General features: G+C 43.7%; 1 protein-coding gene across 1 annotated transcript; it reads left to right on the top strand.

Moving 5' to 3' along the window:
* Nucleotides 1-2,870: 2,870 nt before the first annotated feature.
* Nucleotides 2,871-22,875, top strand: LOC132874770 (lysosomal alpha-mannosidase-like; the record flags this gene model as incomplete). Its single annotated transcript, XM_060911166.1, has 13 exons — nucleotides 2,871-2,954; nucleotides 3,749-3,851; nucleotides 4,279-4,452; nucleotides 4,787-4,980; nucleotides 11,690-11,763; nucleotides 15,139-15,217; nucleotides 17,790-17,823; nucleotides 18,187-18,332; nucleotides 18,427-18,626; nucleotides 18,726-18,846; nucleotides 19,135-19,213; nucleotides 19,295-19,404; nucleotides 19,607-22,875. Coding segments are annotated over 13 exons (2,139 nt in total), but the record flags the coding sequence as incomplete, so codon positions are not given.
* Nucleotides 22,876-23,625: the final 750 nt, after the last annotated feature.

The following is a 23,625-nucleotide window of genomic DNA, read 5'->3' as shown; positions in this document are numbered from 1 at the left end:
TTACTGAAAGTGTGTTATGTTTACAGTGAAGGACTGTGTGCACTTTACATTATTTTTTTTTTACTTAATACAAGAAATTAATGGATGCCAACATTTTTACCAAAATCAGCATCATACTGTGAGATTCTGTTCAAACTGTTTTTTTTCTTCTATGAAGCCTGAGCCATTTATTTTATTAGTTTATAATTATTGTTTAATTTAGTCTTCAGGAGAGACTGCCTGCACACAGTACTAGTATTAATAGTGTTTTTCTTACATGAAAGCTGAGGCATTTATATTATATTTTAAGGTAACTTCATGTTGTGCTGTGAGGTTCTCTGCACTTTAACTTTTGAACCAACAGGTGCATTTGGATAAGTAAAGCCTATTTTTCTGCATTTTTGTAGTCCTGGTAATCTTTTATATTGGTAAAGTTGTTTATAGGACCATTTCTCAGTGTCTGTTTTTTTTAATCAATAGTTTTTCAGTAATAACTTAATATTTAACATATCACTCAATTTTAATCACAAAAAGAGAAAATCGCAACAATTTCTCGCAACTTTCACTTCCTCCCGCAATGTAATCGCAACAAAAACCTAAAAAACACCGCAACTTTCATCGCAATTTTTTGGAAAAAAACCCCGCAACATCAGACATTTTAGCCCACAACAATCACAAAAAAGGCCTGCGGAATCCTGGGGAGACTGGTTTCTTTCTTACATACTGTTTGTAGTTTAAGCACTTTATTTCTCTGTTCAGCACTTCACCAGTAAACTGCATCTCTATGTCCCCAATGGCTTTTCTCAGTCCAGGAGTCAAGGCGATCGGACTTACAGACGATGCCTCATCTCCTGCTTTAAACTTAAGAATAATCTTAAACTCTTCCTTCATGATTTGTTCCCATGCTTCACTTCTTTCCTCATCCTCTTCAAGTGCTCGTTTGCCTGCTGTTGTCACTGTGTCATTTTTCCTTTCCTTCCTCCTCCTTTCCTGTTTTTAACTACTCTTGTCCATCCCAGGTCCATGCCTTCCCCCTCACACCAGCAGCGCGGGAAGACGTTGTTGGCAGGGGGTGCTGTGATGTGACTTGGGACATTTTTTTGAAGGGGGGTCTGGGGGTCCTCCCCCAGAAAATTTTGTATTTCTTAGATGCAATTTCCTGCATTTTAACCAATCAGGCGTCCGAAATCCTTTTAAGCTTGCAATTGCAATATTTCATTAAACTGCCTACTACTTATAGGCCTAATCCGTAAAAACGACGTTTTTTTTTTTTTTGAGTGATGACGGAAGAATCTGAAGCCTGTCTGTCAATGACAATTCTCAGTTAACACGATTACGAAGGACAGGTTATTTTAGAAGCAGAAGCGCACAGCTGTGGTTTAACAGTCGCAGGTTTTACATCTGCTCTAGATAAACTGAAGGAGACGCGGATTCCACCCGATTACAGCCTTACATACCCACATCCAGTCAAGCGAGTGTGCATTTCAAATACAGTAGTTAGTCGCACGCACACACACACACACACACACACACACATGAAACAGAACAACACTCTTGCTGGAACAACACAAACACCATGGTTCTCTCAATCAACAGACCGAAATCCATGAACCCACTCATCCTACTACTATGGGTTAGTGACACTAACTTAGTGTTCTATTGCAAAAATCACTCATAAAAGTGATGCAGCGGTATTTCACACTCTCCATTAAGAAAAGTAAAAGTAAAACATGATGAGCATGGACACACCGTTTTAAACGAACATTTTTTAAGACTGTAGTTACATCTGAGTCAACTTCAAAGCACGATGCTAGCAACACCTGCACTTGTTCAAGGCATACCAAATAGGCTCAAGTGAACACGACACAGCGGGGAAAATTAATAACCAAATGGCCTTACCTTAAAACGCTGTCTTGATCATATGACTTCTCGCAATTATTCCACTTAAATCCACACGGTTCTCTCCTGAGACATAGTAACTATTAAGTATCAACTAACTAACTAACTAACTAACTCTTACTCTTCTCTACAGACGGTCAACTCGTACTCGCTTCCTGTTGTAATTTCGCGCGCTGAAAAGCTGAACGTCAACGTCGCGACAAAAAAAATTCTGATGGTCCACTAGGCTACATATTAAGTTTTAATTAAATCCTTTTTTAAATAACTAAAATGTAGCCCTCATCATCCTACATCTAAAACATGACATATAAAATCAGCAGAGCCAAATGAAAACAAATAAATAAACAAATATACTTTCACGTAAGTTTTGTTTTATGTTCATGTCAGTTTTGAGGGTCCACCACCAGGGGGTGCTGCCGCACCCCCGGTTCCCGCGCCGGTGCCTCACACAGTCCTCCACTGCTCCTAGCAATCCGGATTCTGCTAAAGTCACCTCCTCCACCCTCCAACACTTCTTTCGGGTTACCGCCGCTCGCCACGCCTCTTTCATTTGCATATTCATCAGAGACGCGTCGCCATCACTTCCGCATTCTGTTCCCGGTCACGCGCCGCGAGTCATGTGACGGTGTATTGTTGCGCAGCATGGCGGCGCGCGCTGCTGGCGGTGTGTGTGTTCCTGTCTGCAGCGGAGAGGGAGTGGGGGAGGGGCGGCCCGGGCAGAGTCGGAGTGGGGGCGGGGCGGGCAGAGTCGGAGTGGGGGCGGGGCGGGAGTGGGGGAGGGGCGGCCCGGCCGGAGCAGCGCAGCGCGGGGACAAGGTGGGGTAACTCCGGGGGGGTCTCTCACACTCTCACTCACACACACAGAGCGGCAACTCCGGGGGGATTATTACACACACACACCATCTCTCTCACACACTCTCCTCTCTGTCTCTTTCTTTCTTTCTTTCTCTCTCTCGGTCTTTCTGTCTCTCTCTCTCTCTGAGTGACTGTTTTTATTTCCATTTTTATTTGTTAAGGGATTTATATCTTTCTTCAGTCTGCATTGTCACTGTGGGTGTGAGAATGTGAAACTATTTGTGAGTGTAACTAAACCATGATTTGTGAGCTGTAATGATTATAAATAGTGATTATTCTGACCATCAGAGATTGTAGTTAATGCATCATTTTAAAATCAATAACCTGAGTGTGTTCTGGCTGCTGTTCCTCCAGAGTCGGGACACGTACAGGTCCAGTCAGGGCTGGGCGATAAGCTGTTGTGCGACCTTAAAGCTTCTTTTTATTTTATAATCTCTTAAAATTACACATTATGAATAAAAAGGTCTTGTGGTTGTGGCAGTTATGTCCGAGTTTCTCACCATGAAGAGGGTGATGATCTTGTTTATCGCTGATATCCGGTGAGAACAGGAACTGACTTCTTTCAAAACAATAAACATCACTGTAAACGCATAAAAACAGAAGTATGATGTGTTCTTTAATAAATTAAAAAATGGAATGATTCTCAACTTACTGTGGTAGAAGAGGACTAAAACACTGGGGGGAGTGTTGTTATCGAAAGAATAACTTCAGGTTACACACACACACACGTTTGTCTCACTAGCCTTGTGAGGACCTTCCATTATTAACGCTGTGCTGAACCTCAACCCAAACCTCAATAATGAAAATAACTTTTTGGCTCTTTATTTATATTTTTTAAACACTATCGCAGCAATTTCCTTGTGGAGACCATCCAGATGTTCCCACAAGGTCGAAATTGTCAGATTTTACAATCCTTGTGGGGACATTTGATCCTCAGTAGTATATAAACACACACACACACACACACACATGCAATCTACACATGTAAACTCTGTGTGTGTGTGTGTGTGTATAGTCATGTCCAGCAACGAAGCCATCCATGCTGAATGTCCACTTGGTTCCTCACACACATGATGATGTGGGCTGGCTAAAGACTGTGGATCAGTACTATTATGGAGGTCAGACACACACAGCATAAAAACTCTTGTGATATTGAGTTTGGTTTAAGATTAAGAACTGTTTTAGTTGAACATATATTAATGCATACAATATAAATGTATACAAATTACATAAACTGCTAAATTATTATTATTGTTAGTAATATCATGCTGTAGGTCTCATGATTAGCTAATCAGAATGCAGTGTTTTGGTCTCATGACATGCTGTAGTGGACTTTTGGACTCAACTGTTTGTACACACACACAAGTAATATACACACTGTGCTGTGTCAGTAATGTTCTGTTATTCTCCATTTTATCTCCTCATAAACATCATATGACATCGTGTGGGTGCTCACTGTTAGGAAACTTTCTCAACAAAAATAAAGATAAACATGGCTGCAGTCATGTGATTGCAGCGTAGTGAGAACGGTGTGTGTGTGTGTAGGCCGTAATGATATCCAGCATGCTGGGGTTCAGTACATCCTGGACTCAGTGGTGTTGGAGCTGCAGAAGGATCCAGCACGCAGGTTCATCTATGTGGAGACGGCGTTCTTCTACCGCTGGTGGAAAGAACAGGACCAGGAGACACGGAACATCGTCACCCAGCCGGTGGAGCAAGGTCAAAGTTCACCTGTTCACTCACCTATTCACTTCCACACTCACATACAGCAGCAAGCAAACAGCCACACACAGGACTACACTGAGGCAGTGAGGGGAAAACTGTCAGGATACATGAGAGAGAAATAAGGATGAAAACATGCAAGGAAGAAATAAAGGGGTGAAAAAAAGAACAAGAGGATAAAGGGAAGGAAATAAGGAAGCAGATAAGGTTGGAAAATGATAAAGGAATAAATTAGGGAAAAGGTGAGAAGAAGGAAAGAAAAGGAATGAAAAGAGACAGAAAAAGAAAGATTACAGTGAGTTTTCCACTAAATGTTTCTCTCTCTCTGCAGGTCAGTTGGAGTTTGTTAACGGAGGTTGGTGTATGAGTGATGAAGCCAGCACACACTACAGTGCAGTAATAGATCAGATGACCCTCGGTTTGCATTTTCTAAACGACACGTTTGGAGAGTGCGTTCGACCTCAAGTGGCTTGGCACATTGACCCGTTTGGCCACGCTCGAGAACATGCCTCCATGTTTGCCCAGGTAACACACGTGCCCATTCTTTGTGAATATGTCTGACACACTTGGGTGACACACCACTTTACAATAGAAGCTCACCTGGAATGGCCGCTGGATTTACTAACTGGCATTCACGGCACGCCGTACACCACCTACGGACATCGCCGTGAATCCCTGGCCAATAGAACCAGGACATTATTCGGGCTAGTGTTTTATCCTGCCCCAAGTGTCCAGCCATGGAATTAAAGTGAGCCGCCTGGAATACCAATTCCTGACGGCTTTTTGGAATCAAGAGCTGCGTGATTTGTTCTTTAGTCTGAGTGTCCTGCGTCACTCGGTATAATCTATCCTTCATAATAGAAAAATAGGGGAAGGACGGGGTGGCGTTTGGTTGGAGCGTTTGACCATCGATTACTCTCACTTGGTCAAACGCATGTCGCAGAGTCTCGTCTTGCGACTGCTCTAACGGAAAATCCGTGAGGGATTCCCCTAGAGAGGGAGGAGGAGCCTGCAGCTCCTCACTCTGACGCGGAGATGACGTAGACGGCTCTGTGACAGCTGCTCCCGCCAAAGCGACACCGGGACCTCCTGCTGAACTACGGCAGAACCCACTCTTCACTAAATGACTCATTAACTCCCCGAATCCCGGCCAATCAGTCTCCAAAATTATTGAGTGGGTGAGGTGAGGATTAACCGCCGCCTTTACTCTAAATTTTTCCCCTCTGAAAAAAATGTGGACCGACACCAAAGGGTAGCTGTGAACATCACCGTGCACACACAACACCTTCACCCCCTGTGCTCCCCCCAATGCCTCGTCTTGCACCAGGCTTTGGTGAATTGAGGTCTGATTACAGCCAGAGTCCACCAACGCCTGATATGTATCCCGTTGGATAACTATGCGTGGTAAAAGAGAGCAACTGGACTTGCTTGAAGATTCTTGAAGACGTTTCACCTCTCATCCAAAAGGCTTCTTCAGTTCTGTCTGACTGGTAGGGAGTATCAGGTATTTATCCTCTCATGGATGAAAAGCTCATCTAAGGTGTCGTTGAGTCATCCTGTTGGTGTGGGTCACTGGGGGCTGAATGTGAATGGCCTCGAGAGTCGTTAGGGTGATCAATGGATTGCCCGTTAAGGTGATCAATGGAATGCTGATTCTCTCTGTCCTCCTGTGAGCCACTGAAAACAGCTGGGTTTTGGTGTGCATTCAGTTGTCTGGGAAGTGTGCCAAGGACTGCATTGTAGGTGGCTGATAAATTATGTCTTAGACCCCCACCTCTGTTCAGTGATGGCCGTTCCAGGTTGACAAAAATGGCTTCTTTAACTCCTCGCTCATACCAACGATCCTCTCTGGCTAAAATGCGTACTTTGGAATCCTGAAATGAGTGTCCTTTGTTGTTAAGATGAAGGTAGACAGCAGAGTCCTGGCCTGAGGAACTGGCTCTCCTGTGTTGAGCCATACGCCTGTGAAGCGGTTGCTTGGTTTCACCAATATATGAGTCCGTGCATTGCTCACTGCACTGAATTGCATACACCACATTGTCCTGTTTGTGTCTGGGTATTCTGTCCTTAGGGTGGACCAATTTCTGCTTCAGGGTGTTACTGGGTCTGAAACGTACCGGAATGTTGTGTTTGTAGAAGTTCCTCCTGAGTTTCTCAGATAGACCAGAAATGTAGGGAATGACAATGTTCTTGCGTTTGTTCCTGTTATCCTCCTTGTCCGTTATGTTCCTTTTCCTGCTCTTGAAGAAAGAGGCTTCACAGGCGTATGGCTCAACACAAGAGAGCCAGTTCCTCAGGCCAGGACTCTGCTGTCTACCTTCATCTTAACAACAAAGGACACTCATTTCAGGATTCCAAAGTATGCATTTTAGCCAGAGAGGATCGTTGGTATGAGCGAGGAGTTAAAGAAGCCATTTTTGTCAACCTGGAATGGCCATCACTGAACAGAGGTGGGGGTCTAAGATATAATTTATCAGCCACCTACAATGCAGTCCTTGGCACACTTCCCAGACAACTGAATGCACACCAAAACCCAGCTGTTTTCAGTGGCTCACAGGAGGACAGAGAGAATCAGCATTCCATTGATCACCTTAATGGGCAATCCATTGACCACCCTAACGACTCTCGAGGCCATTCACATTCAGCCCCCAGTGACCCACACCAACAGGATGACTCAACGACACCTTAGATGAGCTTTTCATCCATGAGAGGATAAATACCTGATACTCCCTACCAGTCAGACAGAACTGAAGAAGCCTTTCGGATGAGAGGTGAAACATCTTCAAGAATCTTCAAGCAAGTCCAGTTGCTCTCTTTTACCACCCATAGTTACTATGACCTGGATGACTGAGAATATTCACAGACATATCCCCTTGGATACTCACCGTTATGCGATATGTTCCGGCCCGATCGAGGGCGGCTCCTGGCGCGTCGGGGATCTGGACCACCGCATCCACCTCCTTTGCCGAGCATTGATGCTGGAGGTGCCCCGGCTCCCCGCAGCGCCAGCAAACCAGCCCGGGCTTTCTCTCTGCACCGGTACTGTGGGGCTCACTCACCTGGGGGGGGGGGAGACAGACATGGAAGCGGGAAAAGGGAGGACACCACGGGCGCGGCGGACCAGCTGTGAGGGAGCTGGCCCCTGCCTCCGCGGTGGGGGAACGGGGCGAGGACAAGACACAGAAGGGGAGGGGGAGAGAGAGAGAGAAGCGAAGAGGGGATCTGTGATCCTGCCACGGGAACAGCCACCAAATGAGCCTCCACCAACTCGATGGCCTGATCCAGTGACGCCGGGCGATGGCACTGGACCCACTCCGCCGTTTCTTTGGGAAGTTGCGCGATGAACTGCTCCAGTGCCACCAGGTTGACGACTCCCTCAGCGTCGCGGTTGTCAGCCCTCAGCCACTGCCTGCAGGCGTCCCAGAGTTGTTGGCCAAACGCGAACGGGCGGCCGACCTCCTTTAGGCACAGAGCGCGGAAGCGCTGACGATGTTGTTCGGGGGTGCACCCCACACGCTGGTGGACAGCCCGGCGCAGGTCCGCGTAGACCAGCCGACTGTCGGCGGGGAGCTGTAGCGCGGCCAGCTGCACCTCGCCCGTTAGCAGGGGGAGGAGGCGTGCTGCGCGCTGTTCCACCGGCCACCCTGAGGCCTCTGCTGCTTGTTCAAATAGCGTGAGGAAGGCCTCGGGGTTGTCGTGCGGGCCCATCTTCGTTAGGGTGAGGTGGAATGGGCCCGCAGCGGGGGAGATAGTGGACCCCACCGACGTGAGGAGGTGCCGGAACACCTGTCGATCTTCCTGTTGCGCCAGCACCAGGGCCTCGAACCGTTGTTCTTGCTCCTTTCGGAGGGCGAGCAGCGCCTGGTGCTGGCTCTGTTGGGCCGTGGTGAGAGTGTGGATCAGGTCTACGAAGGGGGAGCACTCCATGGGGCTGTTCTCCTCTGTGCTCGGCCCCTGAGTTTCGGCACCACTGTAGAGGTCAGAGCGGGTGGGTGGAGCACAGAAGTACGGCAGGCCAGAACTGAGTTCCAAAAACTCTTTTTATTTGCACTTTACAGTCACAAACATACACTCTCCCAGCCACACACATATACACACACAGCAGTCATCTGGAGTCAAATGCAGTGGAGTCACGTGGTGTCTGTGGCCTGTGCTAATTGTACTGGGAGGGAACGGAAGGAAAAACAAGATGGCGCAGGTGAATGCGTCGCAGGTGGCAAAGACAGAAACTGGTAAGCGTGGTTTGTTGGGCTCCACGCTGGAAGTTCTGTTTCTACTTGCCAATATTCTACATATCAACTTTCTACGTTTATGTAAGAAAAACAACTCGCCGCCTCGACCCAGAGTGAGTAGCTTTAAAAGGTATGGACTGATTTCTGGCAAACGCCGTCACTATCTGAAGCTACTAAGTAACATACCAATACTACTCACCTGTGCATACCTGACGCTGGTGCCTCTGTTTAAAAGACAATGTTTTCCTACTCATGATTCAAGTGCGGACTTATGGCTTCCAATAAACCCTAGCCTACAGTCGTTTGGTTTTGGTAGTCATGTCATCTTCACCTGCATATTTAAAAATGGCCAGACACGAACTTGCAAGCTAGGTCACAAGAATGCCAAATACACTCAGAACAATAAACGTGCTTGGATAAAGACTGTTTTAACTCACGCTTTGCTGCTCTTGCTGGCGGGCGATATCCAACTGAATCCGGGACCCAGCGACGTTCTATACTCGAGCCTCAGCTGCGGACCCACATCCCCCAAGCTGCATGCCGTGGGGGAGCACTCCATGAGCAAGAATTTGATCGCGGGCAGAGTTGCCGAATGTTCTATCGTGGTTCCCGACCTTGCGACGGGATCCTTGGGCCTCAAGGCAGACGCGAACTGTCTCGAACAGCAGGGTGTTGGGATGGTAGCCGGAGACGAATTGCGACCTGAGGACTCGGTCTGCTCGTTGCCAACGGAGACGTGTGGATGTAACCGCATGATCCATAAAGACACTGGACCCAAATGGAAAACGCATAAAAACTGCATAAAGCATATACTTAACAAATTAATGATTAAACGAACAAATATCTTCCATACAGTAAATTATGCCAAAGTTATATGGGACCCTTCTGCCAAACCAAGGGGTATATTTGGGGGGCATCTCAACATTAGAAGCCTCCTCCCCAAATGCGATGAAATTAAAACATTACTGTTGGACTCAAACTTGGACTTTTTATGTCTCACTGAAAGCTGGCTTCATAGCAAGATTTTAACTTCTATTATTGATGTGCCAGGATATAAATGTTTTAGAAAAGACAGGGAAGTTGGTAGAGGGGGTGGTGTGGTTGTTTATATTAGGGATTCCTTCAGATGTGCTGAAATTGAATTTGACCTTGACGAGCTTGAATGCCTTGGATTAAATGTTTATCTATCCCCGGAGATGCATTTTCGCATCTTGGTTGTATATAACCCGCCAATATATGATGGAACTTTTTATGAAAAATTAGAGAAAATACTTAAAGCCATTACTCATAAAACAGAGGTGATAATATTCGGGGATTTTAATATTAATTGGGCTGATAAGAAAGCCAGAGGTAAACTGAAAAGCACCATGTCTAAGCTCGATTTCAGTCAAGTAATTAAAGGGCCGACACGAATTACTAGATCGACTCAATCACAGATAGACTTAATATTTACTAATAGGACTGAGCGAATAATAAAAACTTTTAATCTTATAACGGGCTTGTCAGATCATAATATGATCTTGGCAGCTAGGAAGTTGACCAAAAAACGTTTTGCCAATTACAGTCTAAATATAGGATTACCAAACGCTGACAAACTTATAATATCCAAGCAAGATCTACCAATTTTGCAACGTCAATTAAGTGAAGCAACTTGGGACGATGTGATGCAGAACACAGACACGAACACATGTTGCAATGAATTTATGAATGGCATCAATAAAATAATGTCTAAATTTCTCAAGCCGGCCAAAAAATCTAAAAGGAAAAATTCCCTTCCGTGGGTGGACTTATCAATTAGACAGCTCATGAAACAACGTGATCTTGCACTTAAAGTGTGTTTAAAGAGGCGGACAAACACTGCCCTCGCACAATATAAAGGACTCCGTAATAGAGTCACTAAAGAATTGCGCACAGCTAAAGCAACGTATTATATTACACTTTTAACGGAGGCTAAGGGCAATAGTTCACTTATTTGGAAACAAATGAAAACCTTAATACAATCACAGAAAGCACAAAGTATCATACAGGAACTAAAAATAGGGAATGAAACTATAGCAGATAATGGAGAAATTGCGCAAGTACTAAACAACTATTTTGTTGGGTCAGTTGAGGATATAGCCAGAACTTTTGAGACAAGTGTCTGGGGGCTCATTTATCAACAGTGCGTAGAAAACATCCTAAATTCTGTCGTACGAGTGGAATTTAGAATGTTCGTAAGTACAAAAATATCGGCATTTATCAAACGTTCCTAGGCTGGTTTTACGCACACCCGTAAGTAATCTGCAGTGATAAATCCCACACCTGCCAAATCACCTTGCGCGGGCACGATGACTCTAATTTGCATTGTGAAACGCCCCCAATTAACCATATATGGCATTAACATCCCCTTTAAAAGCCATGCAAATGAGTAATTGAGTCCTTGGTGGAATAATGGAGAAGCGCGCAAAAAAGAGGAATTTCTCTGAGACGGAGATCGACGTTTTAGTCGCGGAGGTTGAGGCCAGTCAGAAGATATTGTTTTGTGGTTTAGAAGCCGGCGTTACTAGTAAAAAAAAAAAAGAATACTGTGTGGGAGAAGGTGGCACACTCTGTAAATGCCATCGGATCTGAGCCACGGACTGTGGCAGAAATTAAAAAAAGGTGGTTTGATATTAAATTAAATGCAAAAAAAACGCATGGCCACTTACAGGCGCGCTACAATGGTGACAGGGGGAGGGCAAAACCTTGAAAAATTGTCTGCCTTGGATGAACGGGTTGCTGGCATTATTGGGGACGCTGCGTGTTCCGGAGTGGTGAGTGGTGTGACTGACAGTGACCTCGTGGTGGAACCCCCAGAAACAGAACCAAACGTCCAAGATGAAAGTAAGTGGTCACACATTTAATGCAGAATTTAAATCTAAACATTTTTTACTGAATTGATAAAAAAAAACTTTGTTTCAAACAGAAATTTTTGGTTTAAACAGAAGTAGCTTATTAATGCATCTGCTCTTTCAATTATACAGACACGTCCGCTCCTGCCGCGATGGTGCAGGAGGAGGCAAGGTCGTCCTCTGTGCGTGAGGCTCGGGCACCAAGGGTATTAACTGATGAGGTCCTGCAGAACCAAGAGCACATTGCCCAGGCAGTTAGTGACATCAAGGGGCAGCTAAGCAACCTCACTAATGTGCTCACTGAAATCAGTGAGTCACTGAAAACACTTGCTGCTTGTGCAACTCAAATCGCAAATAAAAGCTATTGAATCATGAAAAGTCTGCCTTCTGTCATTATGCAACACACACACACACACACACACACACACAGTGAGTAAATAATATGCATAATATGGGTAAACTTGCCTAAAATCTCTGTATGATCCCCGCTCTGATCCGCATCGCAAAAGCATTAGCAGGTGCAAGGCCCTCTTCGCAACGCTCTTCGTCATGCATGGGGTCATCAGGTCTAGGGGGATCCTGCAGGGGGACTCCTCTTCTGATGGCCAAATTGTGGAGCACACAGCAAGCCATAACCATGCTGCACACCTTTTCAGGTCGGTACTGCAGCGTTCCCCCCGCCCTTGACAAACACAGCCATCGGCCCTTCAGCAAACCAATTGCGCGCTCTATTGTAACTCTGGTGCGCGCGTGGGCCTGGTTGTAGGCTTGTTCCTGCTGTGTCTGGGGGTTGGTTAGTGGGGTCATGAGCCATGGTTTGAGTGGATATCCTTGATCACCTATGCGAACAAGTTGCATTCATGACATTGCCATATTGCGGTTTACCATTGTGGAACACTGCTCAATGGACATACCCATGTTATACTATGACAAGTTGCGCGACACTCACCAATAAGCCATCCGTCTTCAACAGCTCTTTCTTGTAAACGAATGCCCACTGAGCTGTTCTGCACAATAAACGAGTCGTGCGTTCCCCCAGGCCATCGAGCAACAACGTTTAAAAGCATCAAATCGGCATCACATATGAGCTGCACATTGATGGAGTGAAACCCCTTCCTATTCACGAAATTGTATTCGTGCTGTGATGGTGCTTTTAGTGCTATGTGTGTGCAATCTATTGCCCCAATAACATTGGGGAACCCCGCGATTGCATGAAATCCTCGCTTAACTTCAGCTTTATGCGGAAGTAAATAAGGGAACTGAATATAATTTGGCACCAAAGAAACTATTGCATCCAAAACTGTTGGCAAAATTCTGCTCAGTGACGGCTGAGAAATACCCACTCTATCCCCAAGTTCACGTTGAAACGTGCCTGTAGCCAAAAATCCTAGGGTAGACAGAACTTGGATATGGACAGGTATGGCTTTCATGCGCTTTGTTTCGCGCTCTAGCATAGGACCCAATTCATGACATAAATCAAGTAATATATGCTTTGGAAAACGATACCTGCTCAAAAGCCACTCTGAACTTTCCACAAATAAATCGGCTCTCTCTCTGAATACACACTCCCTGCGGAACGCACGGTTTGCCAACTCTTCTAGCAATGCAAGATGGGCCATGTTGCGTTCTGATAGGCATATCATGTGTGTGCTTTTTATACGTATATCAATTCAAATAATTATTTACACATGAGTAAATTAGTCAATAGTCAATTATTAGTTACACCGTGAGTAATCTGAAATCGGCCCACAAGATCACATTGTTGGTGTGTTTGAATTTGATTCAGCACGTTCGAAACCAAAATACTTCGAATACACTCAAACAAACAAACACACAAAAATAGTTGTATTGTAACCTACGCATCGGGCACAGTTCGACTCTAGAATCAACACTACTTGTTGTTTCGTTATTCTACCACTAGGTATTGTACGTAAGCATGGTCCGAGGTGTGCGTATATTTAGGCACAATTCTACGTTCAAGTACACATTCATGAATTCCACACTTTGCGCAAAAATGTTCGTACGAACCTTTTACGCACAGAACTGTGCGTAAGAACAGTTGATAAATGAGCCCCCTGGTCTGGCCCAGCTATAGCTGCAAAGACAGGTCAACTGCTAGAACTCAAACTAATATCAAAAAGTCAAGTAGTAAAAATAATTACTAAGTTAAAAACTACCTATTCCAAAGACCTTTTTAATTTAGATATAGTTTTAATAAAAACACACGTTAATGCACTAGCTGAGCTGCTAACCCACTTGGTAAACACCTCCATAACAAGTGGGATGTTTCCTGAAGCCTGGAAACAAGCAAAGGTTATTCCTATATTTAAATCTGGTGCGGCAGACCAAGTGACCAATTATCGGCCCATCAGCATCCTGCTTGCTCTATCTAACTGCCTGGAAAAGGCAGTTGCCATACAACTAATGGAACACCTAGAAGGCAATAAATATTTACATCCATTACAATTTGGTTTTAGAGCAAAATTCTCCACAGAGAGTGCTAACTGCTTCCTCCTGGAGCAAATTAAATCATCTATAGATAAAGGTAACCTGGTGGGGGCTGTATTTTTAGATCTTAAAAAAGCATTTGACACGGTAAATCATAACATTTTAATATCTAAACTTGTTAGTTATAATTTAACAGAAAAGACAGTGGCCTGGTTTAAATCATATCTCACAAACCATGAACAATGTGTTGCTATCAGCAATGCAAAGTCTTCATTTCAAATAATCAAAACTGGCATTCCGCAGGGTTCGGTATTAGGACTGATACTTCTTAGTATGTTTATAAATGACCTCCCTGACTCCTGTCCAGAGGCAGGTTTTCAAATGTATGCAGATGATGCGGTTCTATATGTTCATGGGAAAACAGCTGCTGCAGTATCACACAAATTAAATGAACAACTGGAGGCTGTAGCTTACTGGCTAAACAAGTCATGTCTAGCGCTAAATGTAAGTAAAACAGTGTCAATGTGCTTTTCCTCTGGAAGGCGCCCCACACCAACTACCTTAAATATCAATATCTATGACAAACCAATTAGTCAGGTTACAGAGGTCAAATACTTAGGACTGATATTGGATGAACATCTCAAATTTGACAAACATATTAAGAAGATCAGTAAAACAGTTAGACTGAACTTATACACTTTCAGACTAATTAGAGATTGTTTATCATTTGAAGCAGCCAACATATATTTTTATTCAATGATTCTCTCATACCTTGGCTATTGCATAACTGCATGGTCACAGGTAGGTCTTTCAGCAGTAAGACCTCTGGAGAGACTCTATAACTGCGCATTGAAAACCCTAGGTAAAAGGCCAATAAGAGCTCATCACTGTGATGTCCAGCGGGACCTGAACATGCTAAGTTTTGATAATTATATTGCTTTGTCAAATATTAACTTGATCTATAAATGCCTGCATGGCCAAGCCCCTCAAGTGCTCTGTGACCTTATCCAACCAATGCAGGTTGTTGGGCGGTCCACCAGGGGTGCTGTAGCAGGGAACTGTAGGATACCCCACCGTAAAACATCCTTTGGTCAGTCTTCATTCCTAATTAAAGGACTACATTTATGGAATAGCTTGCCCCCTGAAATCAAGGCCATTCATAGTCATGGGTGGTTCAGGAGTCAGATGAAGGAGTTCCTAAAAAGTAACCAGGTATGTAGCCATGTGTGAATATGCATGTGTGTGTAGGTAGGTAATGTCTGACCATTTTTATTAATATTACTAATTCTATATTTAGTGGATGAATGGATATGTGGATGGACATTAACATATGGTTAGTTATGTATATTGGCTGTATTTTAGATTGAATGAATGGCCTGGATGAATGGATAGGCTGCTCTTTAAAATAAAAATAGTTTTTTATATATTATTTCAAAAGCCCTTCTAGGGACGGGCATTGGAAATTAGCCTACGGCTATAAATGCTATGATGCTTACTGTTAGGCTGTTGCACAGCCTGCAAGATATGTATCTGTCCCTATCAAATAAACCATAACTAACTAACTGGTTCAGGAGAGCTCCCTTCCTCTGCTCTCTCTCTCCTTATATAGGGCGTGGTTGCTGGGAAGACACACAAACAGGTTAATTCACCTCAGGTGTAGTGATTCTGCCACTTACCTTCCCTGACTCCGCCCTCCGGTCACAGACCGACGCTTGACCACGCCCCCACTGCCACACATGGATTAAGCCAAATGAATATATAGCATTAAATGAAGCGAGTCCTCCTGGATACAGTTATATACACCAGCCTCGTCTAACTGGCAGAGGTGGAGGTGTCGCGGTTATTTATAATCATTATCTAGGTGTAACACACAAACCTGGTTATAAATTCAGTACGTTTGAAGTTCTTCAGACTAACAGAACATATGTAGCCTCGAAAAATAAGTCTTATTTTTATAAGACTTATAAGTATTGCACAGCGCGCCTTATCCTCTTTTAAATGCTCTACACATTAGGAAGCACACACCATTTGTCCACCTTCAATAAGAACAACATGATAGACTAGGGCAGGGGAGGAGTGCATGTGGGAAACCTCTGCAGGTGCTTTGCTGCACTCCTCGCTTCTTTTAATGCAAATACATCTTAGAGTAGGCTTATATCTTTGATTACATAGTGTGCGGGGGGCGTGTAGGTGGAGATCTGGGCAGGTTTTCACCCTGCACGCCCTCTTCTTTTAATGCAGTACACTTTAGAGAAGTCACACATTCTTGTCATATACAGTCATATATAGGATAGGTAGGGCGTGTTGTGCGGAGGTTATGGGGGGCTGGTGTCGGTGTGTGGGGCGTCCGGGCCCGGAGCCCTGCCTCATGCAGTACCTCCCCCTCCCCTCTGTCGTCCCATCATGATTTAGCTTGGGCAGGGGCGGCTGGCACCATAGCCATGAACAGGTGCTCAGGTAGTCATCGTAATTAACTATTAAAGAACTATTATTTTTAGAATTACTATCTATAAAAAATTTACTAACACAAATGATTAGCAAATAGAATAATACTCCCCCCCCCCCCCAACCACTCTCCTTCATTATGATCCAGCTTCCTTCTCCCTGGCCCGACACTAGACCAGCGCTGCTTATATACACTTACACACACACACACACACATGTGCTCACTATCACAAACTCCGCTCCCCCCAACATACACACACTGTCCCTCCACCCATAACTCAAGGCCCAAAACCCCTCCAAATCCCCCCCACCTACCCTCCTCCATCTCACATGCACATTCATTACCCCTAACCAACCCCACCCAGCCTCCCCTATACAGCAATATAGCTCTTGTTTATCTTTGTTGAATTTGTCTCCATGTGTTCTGTTACATCTCTTTGTTAACATATTAGTAGTATTGTCCAGCCTTTGAAATTGTTGTTAATGTTACGTCAGTGCTTTTGTTGTATGTCATGTGTATGTATTGATTTGTTTCATTCTGTCCTTCTTACTTTGTATTTGTTTGTATTTGTTAGCAAATAAATTTAAAAAAATGTCTAAATGAATTTCCTGGTTACGCAGTTGTACTCTGTGACTCTATAGAACACACTTATAGAAGTGAGTTATTTATAATCACGCTGTCTGTTATCACCCAGATGGGGATGGGTTCCCTTTAGAATCTGGTTCCTCTCAGGGTTTCTCCCTCGTGTCATCTGAGGGAGTTTTTCCTCACCACCGTCACCTCAGGCTTCATCATCAGGGATAAATTTATAAATTCTCATGTTTAAAATCTATATTTTCTGTAAAGCTGCTTTCTGTAAAGTGTCTATTGTTAAAAGCACTACACAAATAAACTGACAGCTTAAAAGTAAAGTAAAATGTGTCATGTTTTCCATCTGACCTCTGCCTCCTGTGTCGGTGTCCAAGGCCCATCTCAAAGAGCTTACTGTGTGTGTGTACCAGTGAAAAGGTCAGCAGTCGGGGACTCTAGACTCTCACTTGCTCTCCACACCATCTCCATCTCTTTCATCTTCATCCTGCGAGCTTTATCCTGATGATCCAGGCGGCCAAAGAAGAATCCATCATAGCCCATCTGAAACACACACACCATCTGAAGATATGCACCCACATAACTTCCACATAAAAACAGGTGGGTGTGGCTAAACGAATGAGAAACACTAAGATACAAGCTCCAGAATGATGGGGTAGGCCCTCTGTGACCGGAGGGCGGAGTCAGGGAAGGTAAGTGGCAGAATCACTACACCTGAGGTGAATTAACCTGTTTGTGTGTCTTCCCAGCAACCGCGCCCTATATAAGGAGAGAGAGAGCAGAGGTAGGGAGCTCTCCTGAACCAGATGACTGATGTGTGTGTATATGCGTGTGGCTGGGAGAGTGTATGTTTGTAACTGTAAAGTGCAAATAAAAAGAGTTTTTGGAACTCAGTTCTGGCCTGCCGTACTTCTGTGCTCCGCTCTGACCTCTACATCATGTTTCAGTTAAACACAGTATATTAAGCTCCTGATTAGTAATGAGTTCATTAACCATTAGCGCTTCAGACGTGAGGGATCTAATTTTTAATAGTTCTACCTTTAGATCAAAGGTGCTGGCAGCAGCTGTACAGTCAGTATGATCTAATTTTATATTAATTAACATCAATTCTGTGTGTGTGTGTGTGTGTGTGTGTGTGTGTGTGTAGGTGTTCTCCCAAATGGTTATAACCCTCCTGAAGGATTCTGTTGGGATCAGTTATGCTCTGATGCACCAATTCAGGACGACCCAAACCTCGAGGACTACAACGTGGACCAACTGGTGGACAAGTTCATCAACATTTCATACACACAGGTGAGGACAGGTGAGGTTCGTACAATTTACAATGTGGATCACAAAGCTGCTGTCTGAAACACTCCTCTGCGGTGTGTGTGTGTGACTCCCCCAGGCTGAGATGTACAAGACGAATCACATCATCATGACGATGGGTTCTGATTTCCAGTATGAGAACGCTGTCCCCTGGTATAAGAACATGGACAAGCTGATTCACTACGTTAACGCCAAGCAGGCGGGAGGAAGCAAAGTCCACCTCCTTTATTCCACCCCTTCATGTTATCTACAGGAACTCAACCTCGCTAACATCACTTGGTCAGTCCACACACACACACACTCTCTTATGGAACAGTGCATCACTTATTACAGTTCATATGATGGAATAACGTCTTTATTATTCTGTCCATCACTCAGGCCGTTAAAGACGGATGATTTTTTCCCATATGCTGACGGTCCTCATGATTTCTGGACAGGATACTTCACCAGCCGTCCGGCACTCAAACGCTATGAGAGACTCAGTAATAGCTTCCTGCAGGTACACACACACACACACACACACTCTTGTGAAGGGCTGACAATCAGGAACAATAAACATGGTAAATACTGTATAGCCATCCTATTCTGCATACTACGATGTGAAATGGTACATTTTGGGAACCTTTTTGTGCAGTCACGGGTAACTTGATACAGGACTCTTGTCTGTATTTGTATACTTTGGGATGAAACTGCTGATTAGTTGTCATGGTAACCAAGAAGGCTCTAGGACCAGTGTGTTTTCATTACCCTTTAACACATCATTTTTTTTTTTACGTTTGTATCTCAGACGTGTAATCAGTTGGAGGTGTTTGGTGGCCCAAAGTCCACACACGGCCCGTTTGGAGAGGGAAACAGCGACACACTGAGTAAGTTCATTAATTGAAGTCACAGAAATGATCTGGATTCCTATTGGCTGGCTGCTGTGTAATTGCTGTCTGTCCAATCAGAGCGTGCGATGGCTGTAGCGCAGCACCATGATGCAGTTCCTGGCACTGAAAAGCAGCATGTTGCCAACGACTATGCCAAGAGGCTCACCATTGGCTCAGCACACTGCCAGGTAATACCACTACTACTATTAATAATAATAATAATAATAATAATAATGGCCTGATGATGTACGCCTCTCCGTGGTGGGCCTAGATAGGGAGGATCTATTCCCCTGAACTAAACATACATCACCCAGTTAGGGCTAACCCCCCGAAGCTGGTGTATACTGGGTTACGAAACAAATAAACAAAAATCATTTCCAACTTCCGCAGCCCAGTCAGTCTCCCCCCGGTGAGGAAACCAACCAAACTGGAGATGGGACTTGCCCCAGGGGGAGACGCAATGTCCGGCCAAGAATATCTTGGACAAAAGAAATTAAGTCCACACTACTTGAGTGTGCAAAGGCAACTGGATGGCCTGACAATCCACGCATCAATGGCAAGATGTTGAAGCAACATTGGGACAATGCCATGCCCATGTATGCTTACCTGACGGACCAAAATCTGCGTGATCAACTCCGGCGACTAAAAATTGACATGCGCTGTGAGTCAAGTGAGCCAAAATCACCAGTCCATCAGGTACCTTTGCCAGAAGAACCCACTGCTCCAGCAGCAGCAGACCCGAAACTCCAAATGGATGTCCGCATTCTTCTTTCCCCAGTCACCAATGAAATTTACTCACATGAGCCAAGTGGCCTCGGAAAAACTTCTGAAAAAACTTTTTCATCTGATTCTGCCCTATCTTCTGTTACTGACCTTTCTGATGATCCAATGTATATTTTGTTTCATTCCATTTATAATGACATTCTTGATTTGCCTATTGATAAACGGAGGCCACTTCAACTTTCCAAGCAATCATTCCCTGAAAATGAAATTGATAAATTAAATGAAATTATTTCTGCAACTTTATCTGCGGACAGTTCATTGGAGGAAATCAACTGTTGTGTGTATATGCTGCTGCTCGAACATTGGAGGAACTACATACGGTTTCCAAAATTGAAGATATTAATGTAAAATAAAACAAAGCTCCAAAGAAAAATCGGTTTCAAATGAAAATAAATCAAACAAGAAAAGATATCTCCTGGATTGAACTATGCTTCAAATTACGATTATCAGGGAATTCAATGACAAAACATCAAAAGTCAATCTGGAGAAAACTGAAGACAAAATTTAATACAGCAAAAGAAAAAGTTCTTCTCCAAATTCTTGATTCCCTCAAGGCAAAAATAAAGGTTTGGACTGAAGGGAAAAGAAAATGGGAAAAGAAAAAATTTCATTAAACAAAATAGACTTTTCCAAAAAGATGAAAAACAATTTTATAGGCAACTTAAATCAAAAGAAAGTGGTGATGAGACACGACCCCCCCATGGACTCCAATGAAAGGTTCTGGAAACAGTTGTGGTCTGTACCCGGCAACTGCAACCTTGAGGAACCATGGGTCCAAGATTATGATCATGCTATGCATGAGAAAATTAAAAGGCCATATATATCATATATTATACCAGTTTGCCTTAAAACTATTATAAAAAAGTCCAAATCTAATATGGCACCAGGGCCTGATGGCATAAGAAACCGGTACTGGAAACTGTTTCCCTGCGTCCAGCCACACTTGGTGACCAATTTTAATTTGCTTCTGGATTCAGGGAATGTTCCTCCATGGTTCTGCAAAGGATGCACAATACTTCTTCCTAAAAAAGGTGACTTGACTGATCCCAAAAATTTCCGGCCAATCACTTGTTTAAACACTCAGTATAAGTTTTTTACAGGGTGTTTGACAAGTTTAGTGTCAGCGTACTGCTCAAACAATGATATAATTTATAGGGAGCAGAAGGGAGCAAGAAAGGGATGTTGGGGATGCAAGGATCAACTCCTTGCTCAAAAAATTATACTTGAAGAGGCCAAAACTTATCACCGTAACCTCTCAATGTGCTGGATAGACTACAAGAAAGCATATGACTCAGTACCTCATGAGTGGATTTTGAAGTCTCTGCAATGTGTTGACCTGCCTGAGCGACTGCTTGTTTTACTCAAGTCTTTAATGAGTTGCTGGTCAACTCAGCTTGAGATGTACTCGCAAGGGCAGGTGCAGACTTCAGAATCTATTCCAATTAAACGAGGAATATTTCAGGGTGACTCTTTTAGCCCGTTGCTTTTTTGTCTGTCACTAAACCCTTTGAGTTCTTTGCTCAATAGGGAGGAGGGATATCACCCTGGACCTCCTCGGCACAGGTCCCCAACACCCCTTACTCATCTCCTTTACATGGATGACATTGAACTGCTTGCCAAAGGAGAATCAAACTTAAAAGAACAGGTTCTCCTTGTCGAGTCCTTTTCTAATGATACAGGTATGAGCTTCGGACTCGACAAATGCAATACTCTTCATTTGAAACGTGGCAAGGCAGTACAAGGTGGATCAGTTCAGTTGCAAGGGGGAGGAGTTATTGAGCATCTAGTGGAAAATCAGGCCTACACTTACTTGGGAATGCAAGTTCGAGACAAACTCCAGAATGTCCACATCAAAGACAAACTTAGGGCAGAATATAAATCTCGTCTAAAAAAGATCTGGAGTTCAGAGCTTAATGCTCGAAACAAGGTCAAAGCCACCAACACTTTTGCTGTGCCTGTCCTTTCTTACTCCTTCGGAATAGTGGACTGGACTAAACAAGACATTCAGGGTCTTGACCGCCTCACTAGAAGGATCATGTCCGATGATAGAGCTCACCACCCTCGTTCCTCTCTCAATCGTTTATATATGCCAATTAATTCTGGAGGTCGAGGTTTGATTAATGTGGAAGCTCTCCATGATAGAATTTTAGTGTACACTTTTGCTCACATTTATTTGTCGGATGATCCTCTGGTGAAGCATGTCAAGACTCATGATGAAAGCAAGGAATTCCACAGCTATTTTAAGCGTGCTAAGGTTGTTGGACAAAATCTCAATTTTGATGTTGATTTTATTGATGGTGATGTACTGATGGATGGTACTGAGATGGGTGTCAACCAGGTGAAGTCATACATCAAATCAGCGCAGAGTCGGTATTTCAAGGAGAGGCTTTCTGAGAAACCACTGCATCGTGTCTACATGCAGTGTGTGGAACAGAACAGTCATCTTACCGATTCCTTTGCCTGGATGAAGTCGGCTGGTCTGAAAAGTGAGACTGAGGGCTTTCTTTTTGCAGCCCAGGACCAGTCACTGCCCACTCGTAATTGCCAAAATGTGATTTTAAAGCAAAATGTAAATTTTAAATGTAGATTATGCAATGAATTTAATGAGACTGTCCAACACCTTGTCAGTGGATGCCCTGCTTTGACACAAACGCAATATCTAAAACGACATGATGGCATGGCTCGTTCTTTTTACTACCGTCTTCGCCATGCCTGTGGTTTTGACTCCGAGGTCCATCCATGGTATGACCCTGCAGGTCACATTGCACGTTGCATTTGGTGAACAGAGTTATGTTGGATTTAATTAACAATGTCACGTTGCATTTGGTGAACAGAGTTGTGTTGGATTTATTTAATAAACTTGTGTTTAATTTACATTTCTGCGTTCTGTACTGTCTGCATTTGTTCCAACAATATCTACTTAAAGTACCGTACACAACACAAAATAACTATTTAACTCAGTTTTATTTGTTTGCCCAAGTGCATCTTTCAATTTGAAAAACTAAACATTTGGCAGATTACAATGTCAAAAAAATAGAAAGGTGATTCAAGTTACTTTAAAGGAAAAAAAAAAGCCTTCGCCTTTGTTGTAAAGTGCACGGGCATCTTTAAGTGCATAAAAAACCTTAGGCTATCTATAAACAGAAAACATTTGGCAGCATTACCAATGCAAACAAAAAGTCTAACAGCATAAAAAAACAAGCTGAAGACTTCAGTAGGGGAAAGTTATGTAACCCTCCACAACTTTGTTCTTAACAAATTGACCACTGTGCCAAGTAAAAAACTCAAAATAAAATGACAACATAATGAATATCATATATTGGGTGCTTTTGTAAAATCGTTATATTTCAGACAACAGTAAAAAGATAAACTAAGCTCCTTGCTCAAAAATATTGTCTGATCCAGCATGTCAAGTGAGGACTGACAAGAACAATGTGGTCTTTTTTATACAATCTAACAAAAATATAATCAAGCCAACAATCACAAACCAGTACCACCTACTGGGACTCCCAAGATTTCAGTGCAATACCCAACAAGTCCCTTAATTCAACCAATGTTTAGGCTGTAAAGCCAAGGACATTCTTTAAATCTAACAATGCAAGCAGTCCGCCACTCTGACTCATTCC

The sequence above is a fragment of the Neoarius graeffei genome, chromosome 27 (assembly GCF_027579695.1).
Source record: "Neoarius graeffei isolate fNeoGra1 chromosome 27, fNeoGra1.pri, whole genome shotgun sequence".
Taxonomy (NCBI): domain Eukaryota; kingdom Metazoa; phylum Chordata; class Actinopteri; order Siluriformes; family Ariidae; genus Neoarius; species Neoarius graeffei.
This window is presented reverse-complemented; position numbering and strand designations above follow the sequence as displayed.